The following is a 23,666-nucleotide window of genomic DNA, read 5'->3' as shown; positions in this document are numbered from 1 at the left end:
GTTGATCATAATGAAAAAAAAACAATGAATCTTTCGGAGTTCGATAAAGGGCTTATTGCGGGTTCCCTTCTATGGCTAGTCACGATTTTGAAAACAGCACAGTTGACTGGTTTCTCAAAAGGTGAGATATCTCGAGTGTTCAATCAATGAAAAAATAGCCCACAATGCTTGTCTAAGAAGTATAACTGTGATCTTGAGAATGTCAGAAATGAGACTGCCGTCAACTGAGAAGGCTTCTACGGACAAATACAACTTCCTGTGTGCTGTAGTCGACCGAAGCATTTAATGAAGGTTCATGTTTTAAAGCTTAAGTGCTAGGAGAAACTCGTGTTACAGCATCAGGAAAGGATTAAAAATAGTATTATGCTTCCAATATTTCGATTCAGTTATAGAGACATCGTCACGGAGTGCAATATAAGACTTATAATACTCACAAAGGCAGCACAAAACTAACCTGGAACTGAGAGAGGATGGAGTTTGTCCTCAGTGGAGCAGATAAGGTAGCTACTCGTAGTTTTAAGTGGGGCCTGAAAGTGGTGCAAAGATTATATTTCTTTAAGATTCTGGCTATTTTTTCTGATAAGCCTTGGACATAGGGGTAGTGATAGCATTACTAACATATTTCTGAAGAGAAGGTCATGGATTAGGGAAACGATTGATTACCACGATCTTCTCTTCAAAAAATATTTAAGTAATGCTATCACTACCCCTATATCCGAAGCAAATCAGAAAAAATAGCCAGAATTTTAAAGAAATACAATATTTGAACAACTTTTAAGTCCCACTTATATACTGTTATCCGCTCCATTAAGGACAACCCCCCCCTCTCTCAGTTCCAGTTATACACAATGTTGCTTGTTCTTGCAAGTTGGCCTACTATGGACAGACAGGAAGATCAGCTACCATCTACATGGAATGACCATAAAAAAAATCCGCAATCTTGACTATGATCAATCTGGCCTTGAAGACCATGCTTTGGATACAGCTCACAGAATCAACTGGAAAAATACCATTTCCATCACAATAAACTTAGAAGAGAAATACTGCTTTTATAAGCTGTTGCCACTTTAAAAAATCAGCCTAATTTGAATAAATATGATTGCATAAAACTTCCCAAAATATGGGAAACACTAATAGTTCGAGATCCCAGTTTACATCTTAGGCCGATATGTGTCCAGAGGGGCGTCCCATTTAATTAGGACTCTTTCGTTCATGTATTTCACTTATTTTTGTTTTGCCTTTGTGTGTATTACAATTCTCATATTGTACTCCTTGACGATGTCTCGGTAATCGAGATGAAATATTGGACACATTAAAGACTATTTTAATCCTTTCCTAGTGCTGTTTCACTCTATTAAACTTTTAACATGAGCAATGAAGACCGTTCCCGATCCATATCTCAGCAAACTGTGCGAAAAGAATTGAAGATGGTCAGTATTGGCAGTCGCATGCCTATACCTAAAATAAAAGTTTGTAATTCAGTGGCAGGTATGTATATTGTTAGGATTAAGGTTGTAAGGTGAGAGAATTATACGTCTGTCAGCTGCACGAGTTCATCATGTCTTGCTGGAGGTGGAATTTCTAAGAGGAAAAACACTACAGTTCCGATCTGACTTTTAAGCAGAAAACATCTAGAAAAATTCTTGCATACTTAATAGTATAGTAATCCATGTTTTATTTTAAAAAAGGAAATATATAGAAATTCATAAAAATCAGAGAAGTTGGATAGTCACATCATGACAGAATACTGAATGTCATGGCCTATATTATATTTCAAGCTTGTATTTTTATATGTAATAAGGATAATAAGGGTTTTCTCCGATGTTTTAATAATTGATAAAATTAACGAATGCATCTATTCGCTCTCTTAATTCGAATCTTACAGAGAATTTTAAAAAAGAATGAAAGATGAAATATTCAGCAAGCAAGACATCCAGTACATGGTTTTGCTGGAAATTTTTAAAAAAGGCTGGCTGAAAAAAAAAAAAAAGGAGAAGAAGTATGCTATGTTTATGTTAAGATATTGAAAACGATAAAAGCAATTGTCATGTAAATATTTTCTTTTTTTTTTTAAACTAATATATAATATATATATATATATATATATATATATATATATATATGTGTGTGTGAAATGGACTATACTAAATTCAGTCTTTTTCCAGACTACAAAAGTTGGTAGAAAATGCATAACCACTGTATGCTAACTGCAGGTAAGCGCTACAGCAGAGATGCTTTTACAGGGACTTTTTGCGTATTTCATATTTGATTGGCGCTCACAATAAACTCATAACAGTCAAAATTTTTAGTCCAAATTCCACTCGATATTATACAACTTCAAAATTTTGTATGCCAGGCAAATAAGCAAACAACTAACGAAGTCTTTTATTGATCAAAATATGATTACTGGTGCTCTATATCATGATATAAAGATAGTGCTGATTTTTTTTCAATCCTTAATGATGTTTCACTGTGATTGCAAATTATTATGATTGATGATTTATTTAAGCTGAATATTTGTTTCGAATATAATTTATGAAAAATCAATTCAAACAGTTTTTTTTATAAACTACCCAGTTCAACGGATATACATTTATATCTGTTTAACTTACTTTAATTTAAAATATTTTGGTGTAATCACCTAGAACGTTTTATGCGGCTATTTTTAGCTTATTTATGAGGCTAATGTGTAGAGGACGTTGTTACTCAACCAAAATATTTTAATTCTTATTATATAAAATAATAACTTCTAACTGTTTTAAAAGTTATAAACCTTTATTGTGTGAGACATTTCTATACATTTCTACTCAAATTATCAATCTTGAAAAACTTAGTGCATGTTATGTGTTTTAAACATTAAAAGAGAATTTTGGTGGATCTGCATAAGCAGTAATAGCCAAATTCTAATACAGGTTTTTAAAAAATTGGAAAAACTAGGGAATGGCTCTATTCTACAAGAGAATTATAGAGAATCATTCTTGCAAGATGCTCCATTTGCTACTATTTGGGATGGCGTCAGTATTACGATATGACAATTATTACTGAAGATACATGAAAACGCGCCAAGAAAATAACTTGAAACGATGCGATGCAGGACTTTTGACAGCCTCTAAAGTCCCACATGATCATTTATATTCCATCAAAAACGGAGGAAGACATTTCCAGTTTGCTGTCAGCTTTTGGCACAGGGGCAATTTATCAGAAACAGACAGGTTTATCTATAACATGCGAAACTTCGATCATTTAGCAAGGTGAGAAAGCAACTGCTAGAATTGCAGTAATATATGAACAGAATAAAAATAGTTGTGGAACAGTTATCTGTTATATTTCATTACAATACAATTGGGAATATATAAAATATGGAAAGAGCAGCCATAACAATAACAAACATTTGAGTTTATTGTATTATCTCTTTACATTATTGCAAATTCTTATTTTCTTTTCTCCTAATGCGTTATAAATTTGTTTATTAGATAACAAACATGGTCTTTATCGTTTTCTACTCAGTACCATACCATGTGCGAATATAAATTATGATGATTATAACAAAGAAACAAGATACTGTATATATAAATATAATTTTTGTAAACGAACAGTGTGTAGCTCACTAAGCTGAAAATCCAGATTGGTGCTCTAAAGGAGAGCTCTTCTGATTTCCTATATTCAAAGCTAATACGTCCCTCCATTTTTCGGTTAAAATGATAATTTTTGTACCTGCACAGCAGAGCAACTTCCATTACGCTAAATTTTTCAGAGGGGAAAAATTAAATTCGATTCTAGTTTACACAATTAAGGAATTTTTCTGTGCCTTTTTTTTTAGCCGATTTCAAAGTTGGTCGATTTTTATCGTAATCCCTTACAGGAGAGGTTTTTGAACCTATAGTACATTAGTACTCTGAATAGACAGAATGTTGAGGGTTGGAAATGAAACTATAGATTGTACTCTTTGGGGAAATGCATAAGAGGGAGAAGACTGTTCCAAAATATAGCAGTAGAAGGAATGAACTAAGAGAAAGAAAACTTTCTTCTGAGTTTGAAACTGAACTATGAAGGAGTGGTGAATGGCTGCTGTATGTGTATTAACAAATTTAGAGTTCGAAGGAAAGGAATATTTTCATAGTTGCTGTTCGTCAGTTCACTCGACAGAACAGATGAGAGCGATATCAAATTGTTCTGTTGTTCTCTTCTGTCGAGTGATGTATTTTAAGGAGTTCTTAGAGACATCACTCCAAATGTAAAAATGGTATCAATGGATGGCGAATTTGTTTTTTGCATAGAGTTAACAGCTGCTCAGATGAAGTGATGCCAGTATTTGTTATTTGTAACAGGTTTATGTCAAGAAAGATGGGAAGTTTCTGTTGCTGTTTTTGTTTAAATTGAAATTTGAAGGATGAATATGGAATATGCAGTAACAGATTCTTTACTAAACCATTCATAAGGAGAATTTCATTCAACGTCTGAACGACAACGTTTCCTCAAAATACCTATTCAGCCTTTTCCAAGATACATCTGCCAGAATCGTAGGTAAAATTATCCTCTGGCTCTTCTGGAATACTCTTGAAGCTAACTTCTCTTTCTCCTAAAGAGAAGTTAGCTTTTTCTGTCTAGTTTACTATCTAGTAACATCGCTCATATTGCATTCTAGAAGAAATGGATGAAAATAAACTGAGAGCGGACAAGTGGGGATTTTTTCTTCAAGGAAAAAAAACTGATTTTAACTCCATCTAATAGGAACATCGCCTTTATAAATGCACTTGACTACGATCGTGATGAAAAGAGGAGACAGTATGCTTTACCGATTTCCAAAAAAAAAAAAGTTATTACTAAATGAATGTCACTTTGTTTGAGGAATGAAAAGGCCTATGTTTAATTTTATATTTCTTAACCTTTCCATTTTCCCTCATATATTACTTATAAACTATTACAGTCTTATTTGAATGTATATAACTTTTACTTCGAACGAAAAAGTTTAAGGTATAATACCATTAGCAGCCCGATATGCCAATCACAAATCGCTTGCGAGCCTCAGCCTGAATTGCGAGTTATTTTATCAGGGTATGCCTTTATTGTGGCTTTATCCATACTTCCTGTCAGAATCTCAAATCCAACAGATTATACATATTATTCCAGCTTGAGACTCAAGCTCTAAGTAGAATTAATTGCATATTTTCTATTATATTCTTTCAAAATGCAAAGATTACAATGGCTTTTAATCTATGGCATGTAATCATATAACATCATATGACGTCATATATCACTGGCTTATTTACACCTAGATTTTCAAGAAAGCCAACGGGCTTCAAGTCAATGAAAGAAAGCAAAAATATGGAATCTATTGAGGAAGAGTCGTATTTTTAAGTAGTTTAACATAAGGCACCTGAAGACGAAAATCGTCAATGCATCGTAACACTATGTTGTTTCTTTATCTCTGTTGTTTTAATTTCCATATTTGAATTCAAAGTTTGAAAGGCTAAACATATTTATAGATGGCGTTAGTACCAACAATGTAATATGGACTCAACCATGCCGGGCTCTATTTTTTTCTCTTTTTTGATCCAATTTTTTAGAAATATTTGAAATTTAATTTGTTTTACAAAATGATCCAAAGATTTCAGCTGCGCTATATACTAATGTTGAAATAAGTATCAGAATGAAATATACGATAGTTGTTACATGTAGTCTATACCCCTTTAGAAGGCAAATGCGCTCTGGAGTACACTGAACATTTGTATACATTTGTATACTCAATGACGTCGAAAGAGTTTATCATTATAGGATACCATGTCAGTGGTCTAGCCATTCGTAACATTAGTAAAAAATCACCCAAAATCAACTGTAGGAAGTACATCGGCTGGCGTACACAATATTAAAGAACCACACAGGGATATGTAGGAAGTTAAAACCAATGAATGTTTGGTCTTTGCTTCCTGGTTAAGGATAAGGTGTGGTAGTAAGGCAATTATCGGATTACCGATAATTGCCTTACGTGTAAACGATCAATCTTGAGTTGAAAGGGTGTAGGTGTTCAAGACAATAGCAGGATACTGCATAAAGAGCTGCACAGGCAGAGTCTCGGTTTCTATGGAATGGGTGATACTACACATAAAGCAAACATTAACGATGCAGAAGAAGAGAGCAGACTATATTGTTATAAGAGCATTGTGAATCATGGAATCGTGAATGCAAAAGCTATACCTGATAACAAAGTGTTTTTCTACATTGTAGTAGTTTTACGAAATAGACCCGCGTCTCTTTCAACCGTAAAGTGCATCATGTCATATCATGTCGTATTACACATACTGATTAGAGCCAAATGATGTATAAAACATTTACCGGCCTGCACAATATCCTGAAGACAACCCAATAAAACAACTTTGAAAAGATGTTGTCTGGTATGTCCAGTAAGATTACATTGACTGGAGATCATGAAGGAATATGATTAAAAATATCTTGCTCGTGTGATTTATCACAGACTGGAAAATATGCAAAGTGTAATTAGAACCAAATGACAGCGATAAATTATTCAGCTGAAGGCACTTTAGGTTTTTCAGAAATATACTTCTTTCCAAATATTTATTTCAGCATAAACTCCCAGTAACTGCGACAGAAAGTTTTTTTAGATCGAAACCTTACAATCACTTAAGACTAATGATGAAGAATAACAAGTTATCAGTTTATGATGAGTTACAAGAACTTTTTAAGTATGGAGGCTTAAGACGTTACATTTTCGCTTCTGATCCAAGAATGTTAATCTACCCTCTGCATAAAAATGTGATCAGTTGGTGTGTTCTAATTACCTAAGAATTGCTTGCTGACTACACATATATCACATTCTCTAATGCATTATATCGGAAACTGCTTCGTTACACTGAAAGAGAAATTGCCCATATCAATGTGGTTTTAGTAAAGGTAAGTTAATAGGAATACGATTTGTTCAGCATTATACAATTAAGACTTTTACACTTCCAATAAAATTAGACATGTGAAGATGACCATGAAAGATGTTTCGTACTCTGTGAAGTTCCATTCTCATCTTTCACTTGTATAATGGAGGGGACGAATGCCATAGCTGGTTTCTTATTTTGATAAAATAGAAAATGTTGTGAGAGATTCCATAATCTAGATAAGCAGCACAATAAGTTAACAAATCTACCCGACTATTTGCTTGCGCAAATGGCGTCGGTCACTTGGAAAAGGTATAGTAGTCATCCATCCAAATAGGCAATTATTCTTTTGAGAAACTTTAGAACTTCACATATCTTGGATCTCATGGACTAGAAGATCATGTCAGGAAATAAGACAGAAAATATCAGTTACAATAAGTATTTCAATGACCGTGAAGACATATCAGAAGTCAAGTGCTGTTGAGACTACTAAAACTATGTTATATAAGATGCTGGCACAACCAGTACTTGCATATGGTGATAAAACACCATATGCAAGTACTGCGAATATAACTAAACTAGGTTAGAAAAAACTTTCATTGGTTGAAAAGCAAGTTCTGAGAAATATTTATGGACCAATCTGAGATAGTGAGTAGTAAAGATGGCGACATAATAAAGGGATCTGGTTACGTTTTGGGAATTTGGATATTGTAGATATAAAATTAATGAGATCGTGATGAATAGGACATGTTCCGATGGAGGACAGTAATATAATCAAGAAGGTCTTCCTTGCATGACCAGAAGAACACAAAGGCAGGAAAATATTGGAATCTCGAACTGGAGAGTTGTTCGAGACTGCATTGGACAGACGTAAGTGGCGGAATCGTCTTCAGGAAGTCAGATCCAGTAATGGGTTGTAGCTCCAAAATTATAATGATGAATGATATCTTAGAAAAACAAATTGTGAAATTACAATTATTTCAACTCATTATGATGGTTTGGAAACTCAAAAGTATGTACTGGCTACAGCGGTAACCAAATTAGTTTCGAAGGAACTACTTTTTCAGTAGATAATGTCTTAACGTTTCAGAAATAAAATAAAAAAAAAACTAAATATTTACTGATATGCTGAAAATTAGTTTTCACTTCAAAACTTTACAGTAATAACAAAACGAAATAATTATGATTTTCAAAGTATTTTATTTAAAATTTTAAAATAGCTATTTCTTTGAAATTTTCTTTTTTTTACCACTATTCACATTGCTTTAATGTTCAGCACAATCTATATAATAGGAAGTCTTGTAGCAGTAATCGATCCTTAATAATAGATTTGATTTTGATTTTTTTTTATTTTGCAGTTGATTTAAAAATAATATTAAATTTTCAGTGAAAGAATTGAAAACATCAACAAAATAGTCTGAAAATATTAAATCAACGGTGAAAGTACATTAGGAGACTTATTTTTCCGATATGTTTATGTCCTTAACAATAAAGTAGCAGCATATTGCGCATAAAAATGCACTCTTCGCAGAAACTGAATATGTGCGGATAGCTTTTACATTGATTTTACTTCGTGTAAGTGTCGTATGGTCGCATCATTAATTGCGAGATGCAGAACCACTGTAAACATGGTAATAGCTAGTGATCTCAGCTTGATCAGATTTCTTCATGTTAAGGATATTTCACTAGCAGAAATTCATCACGAATTGGTATCAGTGTATGGAACAAATTTTGTTCCAGAGAAAGGACGTTTGAATTTGGCATAATGCTTTTGCTTACTGCGGGATGGGTGTCTACGATCAACAGTGACCTACTGTAAGTACACAAAAATGTCTACAGAAGACGATTTTTGTCGCGCAGATGCCTTAATCAGAGAAAATAAACACATTAAAACAGTATCGTTCGTGACTAGTTTTGTTACAGAAATATTTCCATGTGCTGGATGCTAGAGCAACTCGTGAATCTTCACAATACTTTTTAACGGCTCTTTGCCGCACATACCTCATCCTTCATTCCGTGATTTTTATCGTTTTATACACTAAAGAAACTTGCTGGCAAGAGATTTGCCATTGACCACGTTGTACAACATACTATCATTTCCGGGTTTTTTGTGTTACGATACCTGTTCGGTATCATGGTGGGAAAAATGGGTAAACATGCTTGGGGACTGTGTGGGAGCGTAATATGTGACAAAAGTAGATTTATATGTCATGCGTGCATCATAAGTTAGAATAAAGTCTTCCCGTAAGAGTGTTTGTAAACCTCAATTTGCAAGTATGCGCAAGATGTTTCTAAGATGCAATATCATAATGTCCGAATTTCCTCGTTAAATTAAATTTACATTTAAAAATTCTTATATCAAATTTATGAGTAAAAAAATCCATTTTAGTTAAAAAATTCAATACAAGCATGAAATTGCTTACGTGTGTGGTGATGAATCGTAATTTTCGTATGCTGATCTTCAGTACACCTCTTTGAAGAAATATGTAGAAAGAAGGCTGGACACATTGGACTCCATAATGTTTATATCACTTACCTAACTTTATTCTTTTAGCAGTGAATCTAAAAACATCAGGAAGTTAACTCTCTCTCTCTCTCTCTCTCTCTCTCTCTCTCTCTCTCTCTCTCTCTCTCTCTCTCTCTCTCTCTCTCTCGCTTTTATTTATTTGTTCTTTATGAAATCACTGATAAAATAAATACATAATAAATAAATATGTCATTGTATTAGGAAGCATTAGAAAATGCATTTAATTGCATCCCTAATAACACTTTCTCCTCTTTAAGGAACTTCATCTCTGCAATATTTTATTTTTACTTAAGTCTTTGTTGCTTAGTAGTATTTTTCAAATTTCTTTATCCGGAGCAAAATTCATATCTCACAAAGAATTTTTTCTTCTCGAATCACACGTATAGTCTTTGAAGTTTAAAATTATAGACGAGATTATATACAGGGTGGCCATAAAATAACTTTCCCTCTTTGGAGGCATCTAAAACCAATAAACGGAATGAGATCAAATTTTATATTGAGACTTTTGAAGGCATGGGGAGATGATTTCCGCGAAAAACAGATTTGGTACCAAAAGTCGCCGATATGGGGAAATTTTGGCGCTGGCGGAGCCGAAAACAAGCGAATAATTACATCAAAGGCAGATAAAATGGAATAATAACATTTCGACGGTAAGCGACAGCTGCGTCACTTATTTCAGCTGGATATGTGGCGCGTTACAATGAAAATAAGAATAATAATAATTAAACTAAAACAACAACTTGCGAGAGACAAAGAAATTAATGTAGCAATTGAACTCACAGGAAATAATGTTTTATTCATCAGAATCAGGGTCCCCTGGACCACATACACGATTTTCAATGTGCTGACCTTTCTTGCACTGCTTTCCGTCCTCTGTTAGGTCTAACTCCTAGTGATCCAGTTTCTTCAAGCTTCTTAATCATAGCTCTCAGTGCTATAGCTGACATAGGACCTGTACGCAGGTTATGAAACCTTCTAAATTCCCGAAGGGCGGCTACGACATTACACTGTTTAAGGTAAAACAACTTAACAAGTAAAGCACACTTAGGCAAGGTAGGACGCATATTGAGTACAATTTGTCAGTCATTCGAATAACTGCCTGAACGTTTCCAATCCCTTTTTAAGTGGAATTGCTAGTGCTGCTCTCACGTACACACAGTAAAATTTGCATAATCCTTTTTACCAGCGTTTACTGCAAAGATTTGACTACTTTCGGCTTCGCCAGCGCAAAAATTTCCCATATCGGCGACTTTTGGTACTAAATCTTTTTTTCGCAGAAATCATCTCCCCATGCCTTCAGAGGTCTCAATATAAAATTTGGTCTCGTTCCGTTTATTGGTTTTAGCTACAGATGCCTCCAAAGAGGGAAAGATTTTATGGCCACCCTGTACTTCTGTAAAAATAAACTATATTTTAAAGCATATAATTTTTTAATTGTGAATCATTACGGAAAATCCAGTGCTTTATTGTAATAAAGCAAAAGAGCTCATTATTTCTTAGTTTGAAACAGTTGGTTTTAAACAAACGAAGAATTACTTTATTATATAATAGAGATCTGATACATATATGGAAATATTCATCGTCATAATAGTCAACTCTTTAAAGAAATTTTTAAGAAATATTTTTAAGAAATGTACTTACAGCCAGCAGGAGGTTTCTTTACTACATCCGTTTTAGCAGGCTGGTAGCCTTCGTGCCATGTGAAATTTCGCTTGTATTCCGAGTTGACCTGCAATGTTTAGAACCTGAGATCATTTTAATCAATGCTTTATTATAAAACTTAAAGGGAAAAGAAAGACTGAATTTTACTATATTATCCACTGAAAAATAATTATATAGATTATAAAATTAATTTTCTTCTTATTTATTAGACTCTAATTTTTTTGTGTTTGTTCTTTTATTATTACGATATGTTTTCTTTCTCGAAATTTTTTGTATTAATCTCAAACATGCTAGGTTTCAGACCTCAGCAATTAGTGCTGTGTGTGTAGGCAACGGTTAAGGAAAAAAAGCGTCTATCAATGTTCTTTCTGAACAGCTGAGGGTTGTTGTCTCTAGGGAATATTTGGTGAGAAGGCTGTCGCGGAGATCAGACAAAAACAAAAAATAATTGAAAGAGGAGGTTACATGGATTAGCAGTTGAACCGTAAACGATGTTGACAACTTCATCGGGGAAACAATGGATGCCAGTTAAGTGGAGTGACATCCATAACTGACTGTAACTGTAGAAAAAGCATAAAATAAAGTAAATTGTTTGTCACCTAGCAGAGAAGTGACTCAATGAGGGAAGTTTTTGGTGTATCACTCCTACAGTTGAGAATAGTATTCCAAGTTTGGGCGGATTTGGCATTAATACAGATTTAGCAGCTGGATAAGTGAAACGTTTTGAAGGATGATGGATCTTGAAGGTTAGGATGTTTGAACCTATCAAAGTTTGTCTTATAAGTGGGCGTGGTAGAGCTTACCATCGTCAGCAAACTATGGATAAGGTTTGAGGTCTGTGAAAGAAGATAATTTATGTGTAGGAGAAAGAGAATAAGTAGAAAAAAGAGCTGTGATGCATTTCTTTATATATATTACAGATTAAATGGTCAGCTTTGAACTTGCAGTTGATTTTATTACAGATACAAAAAGTGTAGAACATTTAACATGAAATCGTAAAAATTTAGGTTAACATTTAGTGAACATATAACATTCGTTTCTAGTTTGTCTGAAATCTTATTTATAATAATCTATTAATTATAATAATAATTAACTAAAATATAAATAATTAAATGGATAAAAATACTCAGTCTTGTAATATAGTGAAATAGCAAAACAAGTTTGGCTTTTAAAGAAAGTTTCGAAAGTGCTGGAGAGCTCACCAGAATACAACCGTTGGAATGACAGCTGCTCCAGTTATTGCATCACCTAAAAGATGAGGTTCCAGGAGTCTGTATATTCGCCCTTTAATTAGTGTTTTTGAATTTTTATTTAGATTGCACCGGCCTGACTGCTGGGTCGATTTATTGGTTGTTTCAGAAAGCAAACAAGAACTATAAGAGGAACAAAACTATTTTCTCAATACCGTGAAATCTCATATCGGAAAGTTGTATTTCTTCATCAATGAACTCTTGATTAGGTGTATAAAACACAAGCATTGAAGAAAAAAGCATAAAAGGATTCATTTTTTGTATTTTGCGACGAAAAGCAATTCAAATAAAGGATAATCCTTTCTTTTAATAGTTGTAGGCCAAAATTAAGCTTTTCGTTTAATTTTGTTCGATAACTAACAGTTTTATGCAACTGCAGTATCACATGATCATTGCAATTTGCAGTTGTTTGATTTTGTAATTTCCTGTAACTAAAATTGTCTCTCTTTTTTGAAATAAAGAGAACCTGGAAATTTATGACATTTTTAAATTAATTATTAACAAAGTTGTTAATTAATGCTGCTGGAGTTAATTAATAATCAACTAAGGCATCGTATCTAAAGAGTAGCAGCAGTCAATTGTTCATCTAAATAGAAAGTTATGAATTTTGAGACGTTATCTACTAAAGCAATATAGAGCAAAGCACCTTACAGGCATGTAATGACTGTCTATCGCGACTTTTATCTAGGCTTTTATCTCTCAAGAGACTGATGAAATTCTGTAATGAATCATTGAATGAGGAAATGATTCAATGCGTTTGAAAAACGAATAAGTTTATCACACAGATTTGCATTTCGCATCGAGGAACCTGCGTGAAAGAAAAAAACGTTTTAAATACAAACTCGAGGAAAAGTTTTCGAGTGCTTTACTTTATATTTCACTTAGAGTTAATCAAATCAATATATTGCTTCTGCCTTCCAAACTCAATTCACATTATTTTATTCGAATATTCTCTTTCTGAATCGATTTTTTCTCTAGTCAAATTTCTGGTTAAAATTATCCAGTCACACTTTGCAAACAATGAAGTAATCTTCATTAGTAACTCCATTTAGTTCGCCGTTTCCAACCAAAACGGGAGAATACTCCAGTATTTACTAGTAACATTTAACATAATGTGATCGTTTATCCATCTCTCTCTCTCTCTCTCTCTATGTTCACTGGGCATCTACAGATGCCGTATGGTCACTGCGATGTTCGGTGATGTGCCACACCAGGTCTCGCATGGTGTGGCACATATTACTATGTAATCCTGTTTTGCTTTTCTGGCGACCTCAACTCTCTGAAGATCAGTCACTCCACACACACACACACACACCATCCATCTCATTGACGGTCTACCCCTGCCTCCTTTTCCAGGAACTTTACCTTCTATTACTGTTCTGAGAAGTCCCTCTTCCATCCTTTTTATGTGTCCAAAATATTTTAGCTTTCTTCTGTCAATATCCTTAAGGAGCCTTAAAGTTTGACTGATCTTTTCTAACACCCATTCATTTGTACGCCTTTCAGTATATGATATCCTCAACAGCCTCTGTAACATCACATCTCAAAAGCAGATATCCGTTTCTTATCTGAGTTCTTTAGGTTCCAAGTCTCACATCCATAAGTCGCTGTTGGAAAAACAACTACATCCAAAATCGTCAACTTCGTTTTCATGGAGATAGATCCATCCTTCCAGGTTTTAGACAGGTCTCTGACTTTTGTTTTAGCCATTCCTAACCTTTTTCTGACGTCTTCTGAACAGCAATTCTTCACATTAATAATGGATTCCAGGTACTCAAACTTGCTGACTTCCTCAATTCTTTCTCCATTAAGGTACACTTATTTCTCAAGAGCGTCTCTGTTTGTATTTCCTTTGAGAACCATAATATTTGTCTTGCTAGGATTGAGTTGAAGTCCTCTGTTATTACTGATCTTGTTAACTTTGTCAAGAATTAGTCGTAGTTCTTCCATGTCATTACAAAGGAGTACTGTATCATCAGCAGTACTGTTCATCCATCAAAAAGATAAAACAATAATGGCTACTACCCTCCTAACAGACCCTATCTTTTCGTCACCAAAAGACCTAAATATGTTACAGATATAAAATTTCCCTAAGCAACATAGGAAGAAAATCTTCATGTTATGATCTACGAGTACGTTGCGAAGGGAAAATTATTACTCGTATATCTGCTTGAGTTCGATCTGAATGCGAATCTATTTCTTGAGAAAAGCGGCCAACAGAATAAGGTATTCGTATATCATATTCAATACTCTCGCTTCTTAGAAGGAAGTCGTTTTGAAAACATATCCTTAAATAGATTCATCAGCTTTCCTATAGGTTGAAATACTCTGGTTTATAAAGTTTTAAAGCAATAATTCTGAATTTATGGTAATAATAATAATAATAATAATAATAATAATAATAATAATAATAATAATAATACGCTGAAATGCGAATTAACAGAAACTGTGCTAACTAACAAACTTTTAAAATTATATCGTTATTAATGATAACTGCATAGCATACCGTCCTAAAGGATATTATATGAGGAGAGTTTGTAAGCAGTAAATAACAGACTTTAATAAACCCCGTAATAATCAGACTTGCTGACGAAATATCAGGCTCTGATAATGGCAGCGCTAGTAGATTAAGTACATCGTTTGAATAGTATATTAGGAAATCCTTTATGGTTATGCTTTAAGGTGATGAGATCTTAAAATCTCATTTAGCAGCGTTCAATATTTTTCAGTAACCCATAACTGGCCGTAGGTTGCATGTAGTATATATTCTTGCGTTTGGTCAGCACTATCAATTGACATTATGTTTCTGTATTGTGCCCTGATGTAGAAATAATTGACTTATGCTTCTAGAAGGAAACGATGCATTTTGCGAAACTAAGATTTTATGCTGAAACGGATGGAGTCAACATATATATACCATGAACTCAAAACATCTGGTGTAATTTAACATTTTATATACTTTGGAGTGCAGATCCAAACTGATCCAATAAGGAATATATATGACAACTCACAAGTAAAAATTTAACTATTTCTATACAGAAATTTTGTTAAATTCAAATAATGCTGCTATATTATTTTTAAGTGATATATGATTTTCCTCACAGATTTGAGACCACAACCCTGCTTACTGGAAACATAAAATGAATTGAAAACTTTCCCTAGAGCAAGGTTCGCTGCTTATGTAACCTTAGTCCAGCTACCGTACTAAGTATATGATAGTTTTATTTGTTAATCGGCTCATTCGCTTCGATGAGGCACGCAACGCTATCGCCATGGTGTGCGTGTGTGTGTGTAGAAGTCAGGGATGAATTTCTACAAGTTACTAAACCTTGAGCCTACAAAAAGAGAAAGTCACTGAATGTTCTTCAGTATTTATAAAGGCGCAGTCATGTTTAGGGTTGCGCACGCATTGAGCAGTATTGAAAATAAATTAAAAACAATAATTTAAAAAAATAAAACATTCAATACTTGTTGACATATCCTCGTGCACTGCTCCAATACTAAAATATGGTGAAAGTCAGAGTCTGTTTTCTGAGTTTGTTTTAGTTTGAAATTACAGTGGAAATTACGACCATGATTAGTATTTTATCTATGCTGTTTGATCTTCTTCTGGCCAGGTTTTCTCTATTGAATTATTAAACAACTACGCCACTTTAGTCTATTTTTCTAGGAAAGCAACTTGCGAGAGCTAAGGTTATTCATGTACTCAAGTTTCCTGTATACATTTTATTCAGATATGAAGAAGCAAAGCCAATTGATCTTAAATAAATCTTTTATAAAAATTTCCAATCTTATATATATATATATAGAATGCAGCGACGTACAAGAAAATTCCAGTGAAGGATGTGACAGGTACGGGGATTGAATAATTATAAAATAGCTATACTATATATAGAAAAACATTCAATGAAAATAAGACTTAAATACCAACCTCATCCCCTTTCTGGACACGACTGAGAGGAGAATGCATTTGTGTTTGTTTTACGGTTATGACTATCGTTCAGACGGCACAGTGATTTAAAATCTTCAATAGTAATGTGCAACATATTTAAGAGAAAACGATCAAATGCTTCTCTCCTAGAGATGTGCCAAGGGATCGTTCGAAACCGTTGCACTTCCTCGCGGATGCTGATTAGCAAACCAGCAACCCGAGTCATTACTCGAGAGACTAACATATTCATTTCATCACTGCTCCCGCTATGAACTCACATCGCCAAGCTAAGATACGTGTTGGCGCTTAGATTTTAGAACTTCTAGCATCCATCAGTTCGAATACCGTTACTCTGCCAAACGAGCAGGGTTCAGCAATAATACTCAAGGTGCCAAACTGTCGGGCCCCGTTATCTATAAAATTTACTTGGCAGTTGTTCTTTTATCAGATATAGCGGAAGAAAAATTTTATTTCCAGTGTTTTTGTTAGTTAAAGAAAACTTAAGGTTCCATTTCATGTTTTCAATATATTAACAATATAATTGTCTTTTTAGTTATGAAATTTGCTCAGGTTACTTGGATTGTTTTCAATTCATCATATAGTTTAAAAGTAAGACAGATTTTAAATAAAATCAAATTTTATTGTAGAATTATACAGAGAGTTTTGTTTTTGTATTACTAGATTATATTACTAGATCATTTAAAAATATATATAGTTTATTATTAGAAAGATTATCCTGAGTTTCTACTCCGTAATTTTATATTTTCAATAAATACCTTTCAGGTCTAACAAAGAATTTCACTGAACTTAAAATTATGAAGTGATTATATATGCTGCCTACCTTTGTTGTGCAATCTCCACGTCAAATTTCACAGATCGTTATTGCCACAAGCACAACAAAGGTAGGCAATATACACTGTTTGGAAAGAAGTCAATGGACACGTCCCATGAGAAAGGTGCATCGGGCCATATACCCAGTCAGATGTTTGTAGCTCGTATACGTAAATTGGAGAAATATGATGCTCTCAAGTCAGTGCAACTGTGTCCGAGTAAAATGATTGAGAGAAGAGAACTGACGGAGTTTGAAAGAGGCGTTGTGATAAGATGCCATGTGCAGGTCTATCTCTTCGGCAAATTGTTCACAAATTGGGAAAATCCCAGGTCAACAATCAGTGATACTATACTGAAATGGAAGCGAAAGGAGTCAACTGCAAGTGCTACCCGCAGTGGACCACCCACCCCACTCACCGAACGTGACCGTAGGGTGTTACGAAGGATATGTAAAAACTGCCGTTTGTTGGCAGGCACGTTGAATGCGAAGTTCCCGGCATAGACTGGAGCACGAATCTGCACAAAAACATTCCGAATCGAGGCTCACAACATGGGTTTCCATGGTAGGATCGCAATATGCAAGCCCCACATTTCGGGAATCAGCATGCAGCGTCGTCTTCAGTGGTGCAAAGAGCATGCTTACAGGGGGACGTAGACACTTGTTATAGCTGTGTTATAGAGATACAAATCGCACTACACTATCAACAGAGCAGATGGACGGGTGTGATGTTGTGAATGTCTATTAAACGTCTCTTACCAGAGTGCATAACTCCAACTATGAAATTCGGAGGTGGCGCTAAAGTTTTTCCCACAGAATATCTGTTAGAAGAACTGAAACGTCGGGTGAGGTCAAGGGACGTCATCCCCACAACAGTCCAGGACCTGAGTACATGCCTACAGAAAGAATGGTCTAAAATTTTTATTGGTCGCTATCGTACCTTTGTGGTAATTATGCTCCGTAGGACTGTTGTCATTGCAGCGAAAGGCGATCCTACATCTGATTAAGGTGGGCACTGTGGCTGTTTGTTCCTCACAGTATGGTGTCCATTGACTTCAAAGTAGTGTATATGATAATTTTTAATCAAAACATAGATTTACAGTCAAAAGATACGTCCTGATCTAAAGTTGTTCCATGACATAAATTCTGGACTTATATCAAAGAATTAAAGAATTTAAAAATTCTAAATTTGCTTTAATTCTTTATTTTAAACAGTTCGAAAAATTTTACTTGTAAACGTAGATTCAAAGTATTTTTATATTTTTTTAGAAAAGTACATTTTAAAAAAGCCCCATTTTTCTAATTTTATGAATTTTTTATGAAGTAGAATAACATTTTATTAGATTCGATTATTAGAATTAGGTTTTGAAAACGGCAAAATGGCTTGATATCCTATGTTGCTGTTGTTTCTTTTTCTGCCGGTGAAAGCTTTTTATCATTCACGGCAGTAAAACAGCCTGTGAAATGAAAACCTATATAAAATTTTGTATTTGTTATGATAAAAGTCTTCTTTATCCCAACAAAAGTTTGTGAAGATAAAACATTTCATCGAAAAGTTGGGCCAGAGGCTAATCAGCTTTTAACTACTTTTTGATCATTATGTACACTGTTTTGACCGCATTCATTTGCTAGCTTAAAATGCTACAATCCGGTGCACAGAATAAAGCCCGTGACATACACACTCACACGCACGCACGCACTCACACACACACACTTCGGATTATTGCCGAGGCATTTTGGTAAGCACGATTTTGAATCTCGATTATTTTATTTTTTTGTTTTGAAATATACTTTCCTTGGAGTTGTTCTTCCAACGACTGACGGATTGCTTTTATTATTATATTTTCAGAGTAAAGATGTAATATATTTAGGAATCAGGAAGTTCACATGCAGAAATTTTTTTTTTGCTTCGCTTTCCCAAACTGAACAAATTTCTTTTTCATTTGAAATACATATACATATATGTAGTATATTTAGATCTTCATTTTCAAACAAGTTTTGTATAATGGCATACCAAAACGTTTATACAAATGTATAGTGCATTTGGTAGAAATGCACGTACAACGTAACAGTGCAAGTGCTCTTACCTACCTTATTAAGATATATTACTTATTAAACAAAACTTCAACAAGATTAGTGTGAAATGGCATTCATTGTGCAGAATGTAATATCCCGAGAAAATGAATAAAATCTATCTACTGCATGCATCACTCAAGTAGTGAAGTTAAGTTAAGTTAATGGCACAGTGAAAAATATATTTCTATCTTCGTTTAAAGTGCTATTATTATTGTTTATAAATTAATGAATAATTTTGTTTCAAAGTTTTAAATATTAAGGATCATCAAATGTCAGTAATTAGAGATCCATGTTGTGTGAAAACCAACTTAATTAAATCGATTGTTTATAACAATATGCACAGCATCGTTGAACACGATGTTATGAATATTAGATACCCTTATTCCATATTTAGGATTTCTCGGCTAGCCGAAATAAATCTAGGTACCATTACGAAAGCCATTCTGTTGAATGATTTGTAAGCATCCAAAATTGAAATGGTCCCAACGCATATCGTCCTGTCTTTATTCATTAGCAATTTTGAAAAGGACTTAGGAAAAGTGCCTGGTTCCTTGAATATTTCGACTAAACAATTTATTTCAGCCTTAAGAGTTTTAAATTAAGTTGGAAAGTTCTGAAAGACTGAAGTTACTGCACTTATTGGGCTTTACAGTTCTTTTTATTTTATATTTTATGATCCAGAACAAGGTTCTATAGAGCGAAAGCCGTCATAAAATTCGTTACAATAAGAGATTGAGGAACAACATAGCAATGGATTGTGTTATATTTCAAAAATATCTGCTCAAATAAATAAATAAATTACGGCAGTGTTCATTTGAGATATATAGTAAGTTTTTCTACAATGTCGTCTAGGAAGCGAAATGACACCCTGGATGTTTCACACCATGCAGAATATAGCACATATCGAAAAACTTCAGTACATTGTCAGTTGTTCTTCGGAAACTTCAAGAAGATTGTGTCAAAATCATTATTACTACGCAAAGCAAATCCTTGGTTATCTGATAATATCTTCTATCATGATGCTGGCTAATGGCTAATCAATCTCCCAAATATTGTTTTAGAACATTCAGAAAAAATAAAATAAATAAAATAAAAGTAGCTAAAAATAATTCTGATATAGTTTATTGGGTCTTTCCTTACATGTGCCACTTTTATTGTTTACGACAATTGAATAACATTCAATATTTCACCTGCAGCCTCATCTTCTAAATGAAACGGAAGAGGCTACATGAGACGTTATTGCAGCGCAGAGCACGCACACACACACACACACACACACACACACACACACACACACACACACACACAGAGAGAGAGAGAGAAAGAGAGAGAGCTACTTGTCGTATTTCATATTATAGATTCGAAGAAAGAAATCCATATGTCCTTTTATGGATGGGTGTGTAAATTTCTAAAACGAATGTTTTTCTTACGCATGCGCTTAATTTTAATGCTTTTACGAAAACTTACAAATATACTGTAATGTTCGCTTTGTTCGATGTGATATATTTCAGAAAAGAGCGAGAGAGCTACAAGAATTTGAAACTAGCTACAGCAGATGCTTCCACATATACTTCAAATGATTACTAAATTATATATAAAGAACTTATAAATGAAACAAATGAATCCTCTAACGCCTTTTCTTTCTTCAAACAGATAGAGGAACTTCTTTATCCTATGTTTGGAATATGTATGCTCTAGCCTTTCCACCATTCGCTATCTCACGAGCCATGTTCCTTGCTGCTGGTGAACTAGATGAATTCAAGGTGACAAGAACATGGCACTCAAATGTTTATATCACGTATTGGGACAATTTTGAGTGATGATTAAAAACAAGAAACATTTCGTTTGGTACTAAAACTAATTACCTTCAAAAGATCACTAACTAGAGAATATATCTTATAAAAAGTTCTGATTAGTCTGCAAATAGAATCGAACTAATTTTTTTCTCTGATCTTGGACCTTAGAAATCGAGGCTTTTACAAAGTATATGAAACCTTTGTTTGAAATTGAACTTCTGCATACTATTGCTTGTTTGAAGCTGAATATTTTAACCAGCTTAACTGAACTTTATTTAAAAAATATTTTCTTTCCTGACGTCTGTCAAACATTGTTTTTTCGACTTTGTATTTCTTTTAGATTTGCATCACCACTGTTTAGACCTGAGTTGCCAATATGTTTCAATGCATACTACTCTAAACTTCACCATTTCTATCACAGAATTCTTCCTAGATTCAAACTGTTATTCCTATAAAATTTTGACAGCGCTTATAATCGATCAGGGCATCTTAAAGGTTGTAAATAATCCCTTTAAAGCTTGTTGTGAATTGTCAAAAGTTAACGATGCTTTTGATTGCGATATAATGAAAATAAAAATCTTATCCAACTTAACTAAAGTGTCTAAACGCTCGAGAAAGGGGGAAAGAATAAAATACGGCTAGCTACATCCAATCTAAATGGGATGGTTACACTGGGAACTACTCCATGAATATGGATTAACAGAAAATACAATACAACTTTGATATGTGTTATTGGCTTTTTATAGATGTATTTAAGAATTTAAATACCATCTATAAAAAGCCAATAACACATAGACGGTATTAAAGCATTTCGTTATTGGGACAACCGCTTCATTCCTTACTTGAATACCTGAAGATTGGCTCAGTAACATTACTTATAATAAATCACTAGAACATGTGGTTTATTAGTGAAAACGTATGTTTTAGGCCTCAAGCAAAAGTTTTCTAATTGGTTTAGTAAGTAAAACCAAGCTCTTATTTTAAGTTTCCTTCCCTTGTGAGAACAGCTTTCTTAATATAAAAATTGCGGATCTTTTATTTTTATATTTCGTAATTATATTCGTGGTCAAATTTCTAATTCTTCTCCTTCAGTTTGTTTAATTTATTGAGCTAAAAATTATAATAATCCTTTTGATTCCTCTCTAATCACCATTCTTTTTATTAAGTTCGCCTTTTATAGGCTGAAGAAATTGCTTTCCTTTCTTACTGACTACAAAAAATCAGCTCGAAAAAAAAGAAAGAAAGAAAAAGAAAAAATCTTCTTTCTATGGCTCCTTGAGTTTAAAAGGCATGCGTTTTTAAAAAAAGCAATGATAAATGGGATGTTTTGAACTATTTGATATTCTTTTACAACATGAAAGGTATTTAACTATAGTATATTTTTCAGATAAATTTTATAGTTATTATTGTAAATCTAGAATAAAGGCACTTATAATTGTATTTTAACGAAGATATAAAACAGTCAGTCAATTTATTCAAGCTTGAAAAAAAAAGTTGAATGGTCATCATAAGGTTGAATGTCACATTGCTGTCATAATTTGTGTCATGTTCTTTTCTTTCTCTCTCTCTCTCTCTCTCTCTCATTATTCTTCTTCTCAAAATAACTTAAATATTTTTAATATATAATTCATTAAAAAATGGATATTCTGAACAGTTTGCTGTGATTCATTATGATGCTTTGTGAATTTACCATGTTCAAAAAAAAAAAAAAAAAAAAGTAGTTCCCATAAATGAATATGCCAGGTTTCCCAGTTTTAGATGTTTTCATCTAAAACTGAGAGACAGTGAAATAAAGAAATAGAGATAAAGTAGACAAAGAAAGATGACAAACAGTTGTGATTCACTATGTATTGAAAATAGGAATTTGAAAAATACTGTATATATAGCTATTATCTTCATTAGTTCTCTATGCCCTTTGAAACCTCACTAAGGAGACAAAAGGTTCACACTAAATGTCGCAATGTGCCCAATGCTCTACGTCTTTTCTAAATTCATTATCAGTCATTGCACGCTCTATACTCTCCAAATTGCTTGCTCTCACGCGGAAATACACAATACCGGCCACTGAATTTGAAACTTTTATTTTCCGTATAGGCATGTGAACAGCCCACATTAAATGTTTTGGTCCATTGCTGAACATAGTTCTATTTGTCCGTCGTTAAGACTTCTCAGACGACGGCAATCTCGTTCCTGACAGACTGTCTTAAGATCACAGTTACTCCTCTTAGTCAAGCAATGTGGGTTATTTTTCCACTGATTAAACACCGGGATATCTCACCTTTTCAGAAACCAGTCAGCTCTGCTGTTTTCGAAATCGTGGCTCCAGCCAGACGGGCACCCACAATAAGCCCTTTATCGAACTCCGAAAGATCCTTTGTTTTTTCCCATTGTATTAGCATTATTCACGATCACTGATCATCAGCATTCTGGTCAGTAATTGCCTATACGTGGTGACGCACGTGACTGAGTATTCTGCATATTCACGGCATAAATTACGTTTACGTACATCTACATAAAGGTTTTTTTTTTATTCAGTGGCCACTATGTTTAGGATATCCCTTATTTACCAAGACATTAGATCAATTCCACTTAGCAGGGATTTTAGGAATCTAGAATGACGTTGTATGTTCATCCAACCTCTACATTGTAAATAATCATCTCCTTCATATTAACTTGATTAATTTCTCTCACCAAATTCAATCCGATGCAAG

General features: G+C 33.8%; 1 protein-coding gene across 3 annotated transcripts in view; it reads right to left on the bottom strand.

Annotated features, from left to right (window-relative positions):
• The window catches only part of LOC150109181 (uncharacterized), a 648,231-nt gene that overhangs the window by 615,619 nt on the left and 8,946 nt on the right, over nucleotides 1-23,666 (bottom strand). For 2 of the 3 annotated variants that reach the window (XM_090406020.1, XM_090406040.1), the window contains exon 2: nucleotides 11,053-11,140. In XM_090406020.1, the coding sequence (XP_090262146.1) occupies nucleotides 11,053-11,140 (88 nt within the window). The remainder of the gene's footprint in view (nucleotides 1-11,052; nucleotides 11,141-23,666) is intronic. The other variant, XM_090406029.1, reaches the window with a different exon arrangement.

Source organism: Typopeltis vanoorti, chromosome 2 (genome assembly GCF_054136105.1).
Source record: "Typopeltis vanoorti isolate ZY-2024b chromosome 2, IOZ_Tvanoo_1.0, whole genome shotgun sequence".
NCBI classification, from domain to species: Eukaryota; Metazoa; Arthropoda; class Arachnida; order Uropygi; family Thelyphonidae; genus Typopeltis; species Typopeltis vanoorti.
The sequence above is the reverse complement of the archived record's forward strand: the minus strand, read 5'-3'. Positions and strand labels throughout refer to the sequence as shown.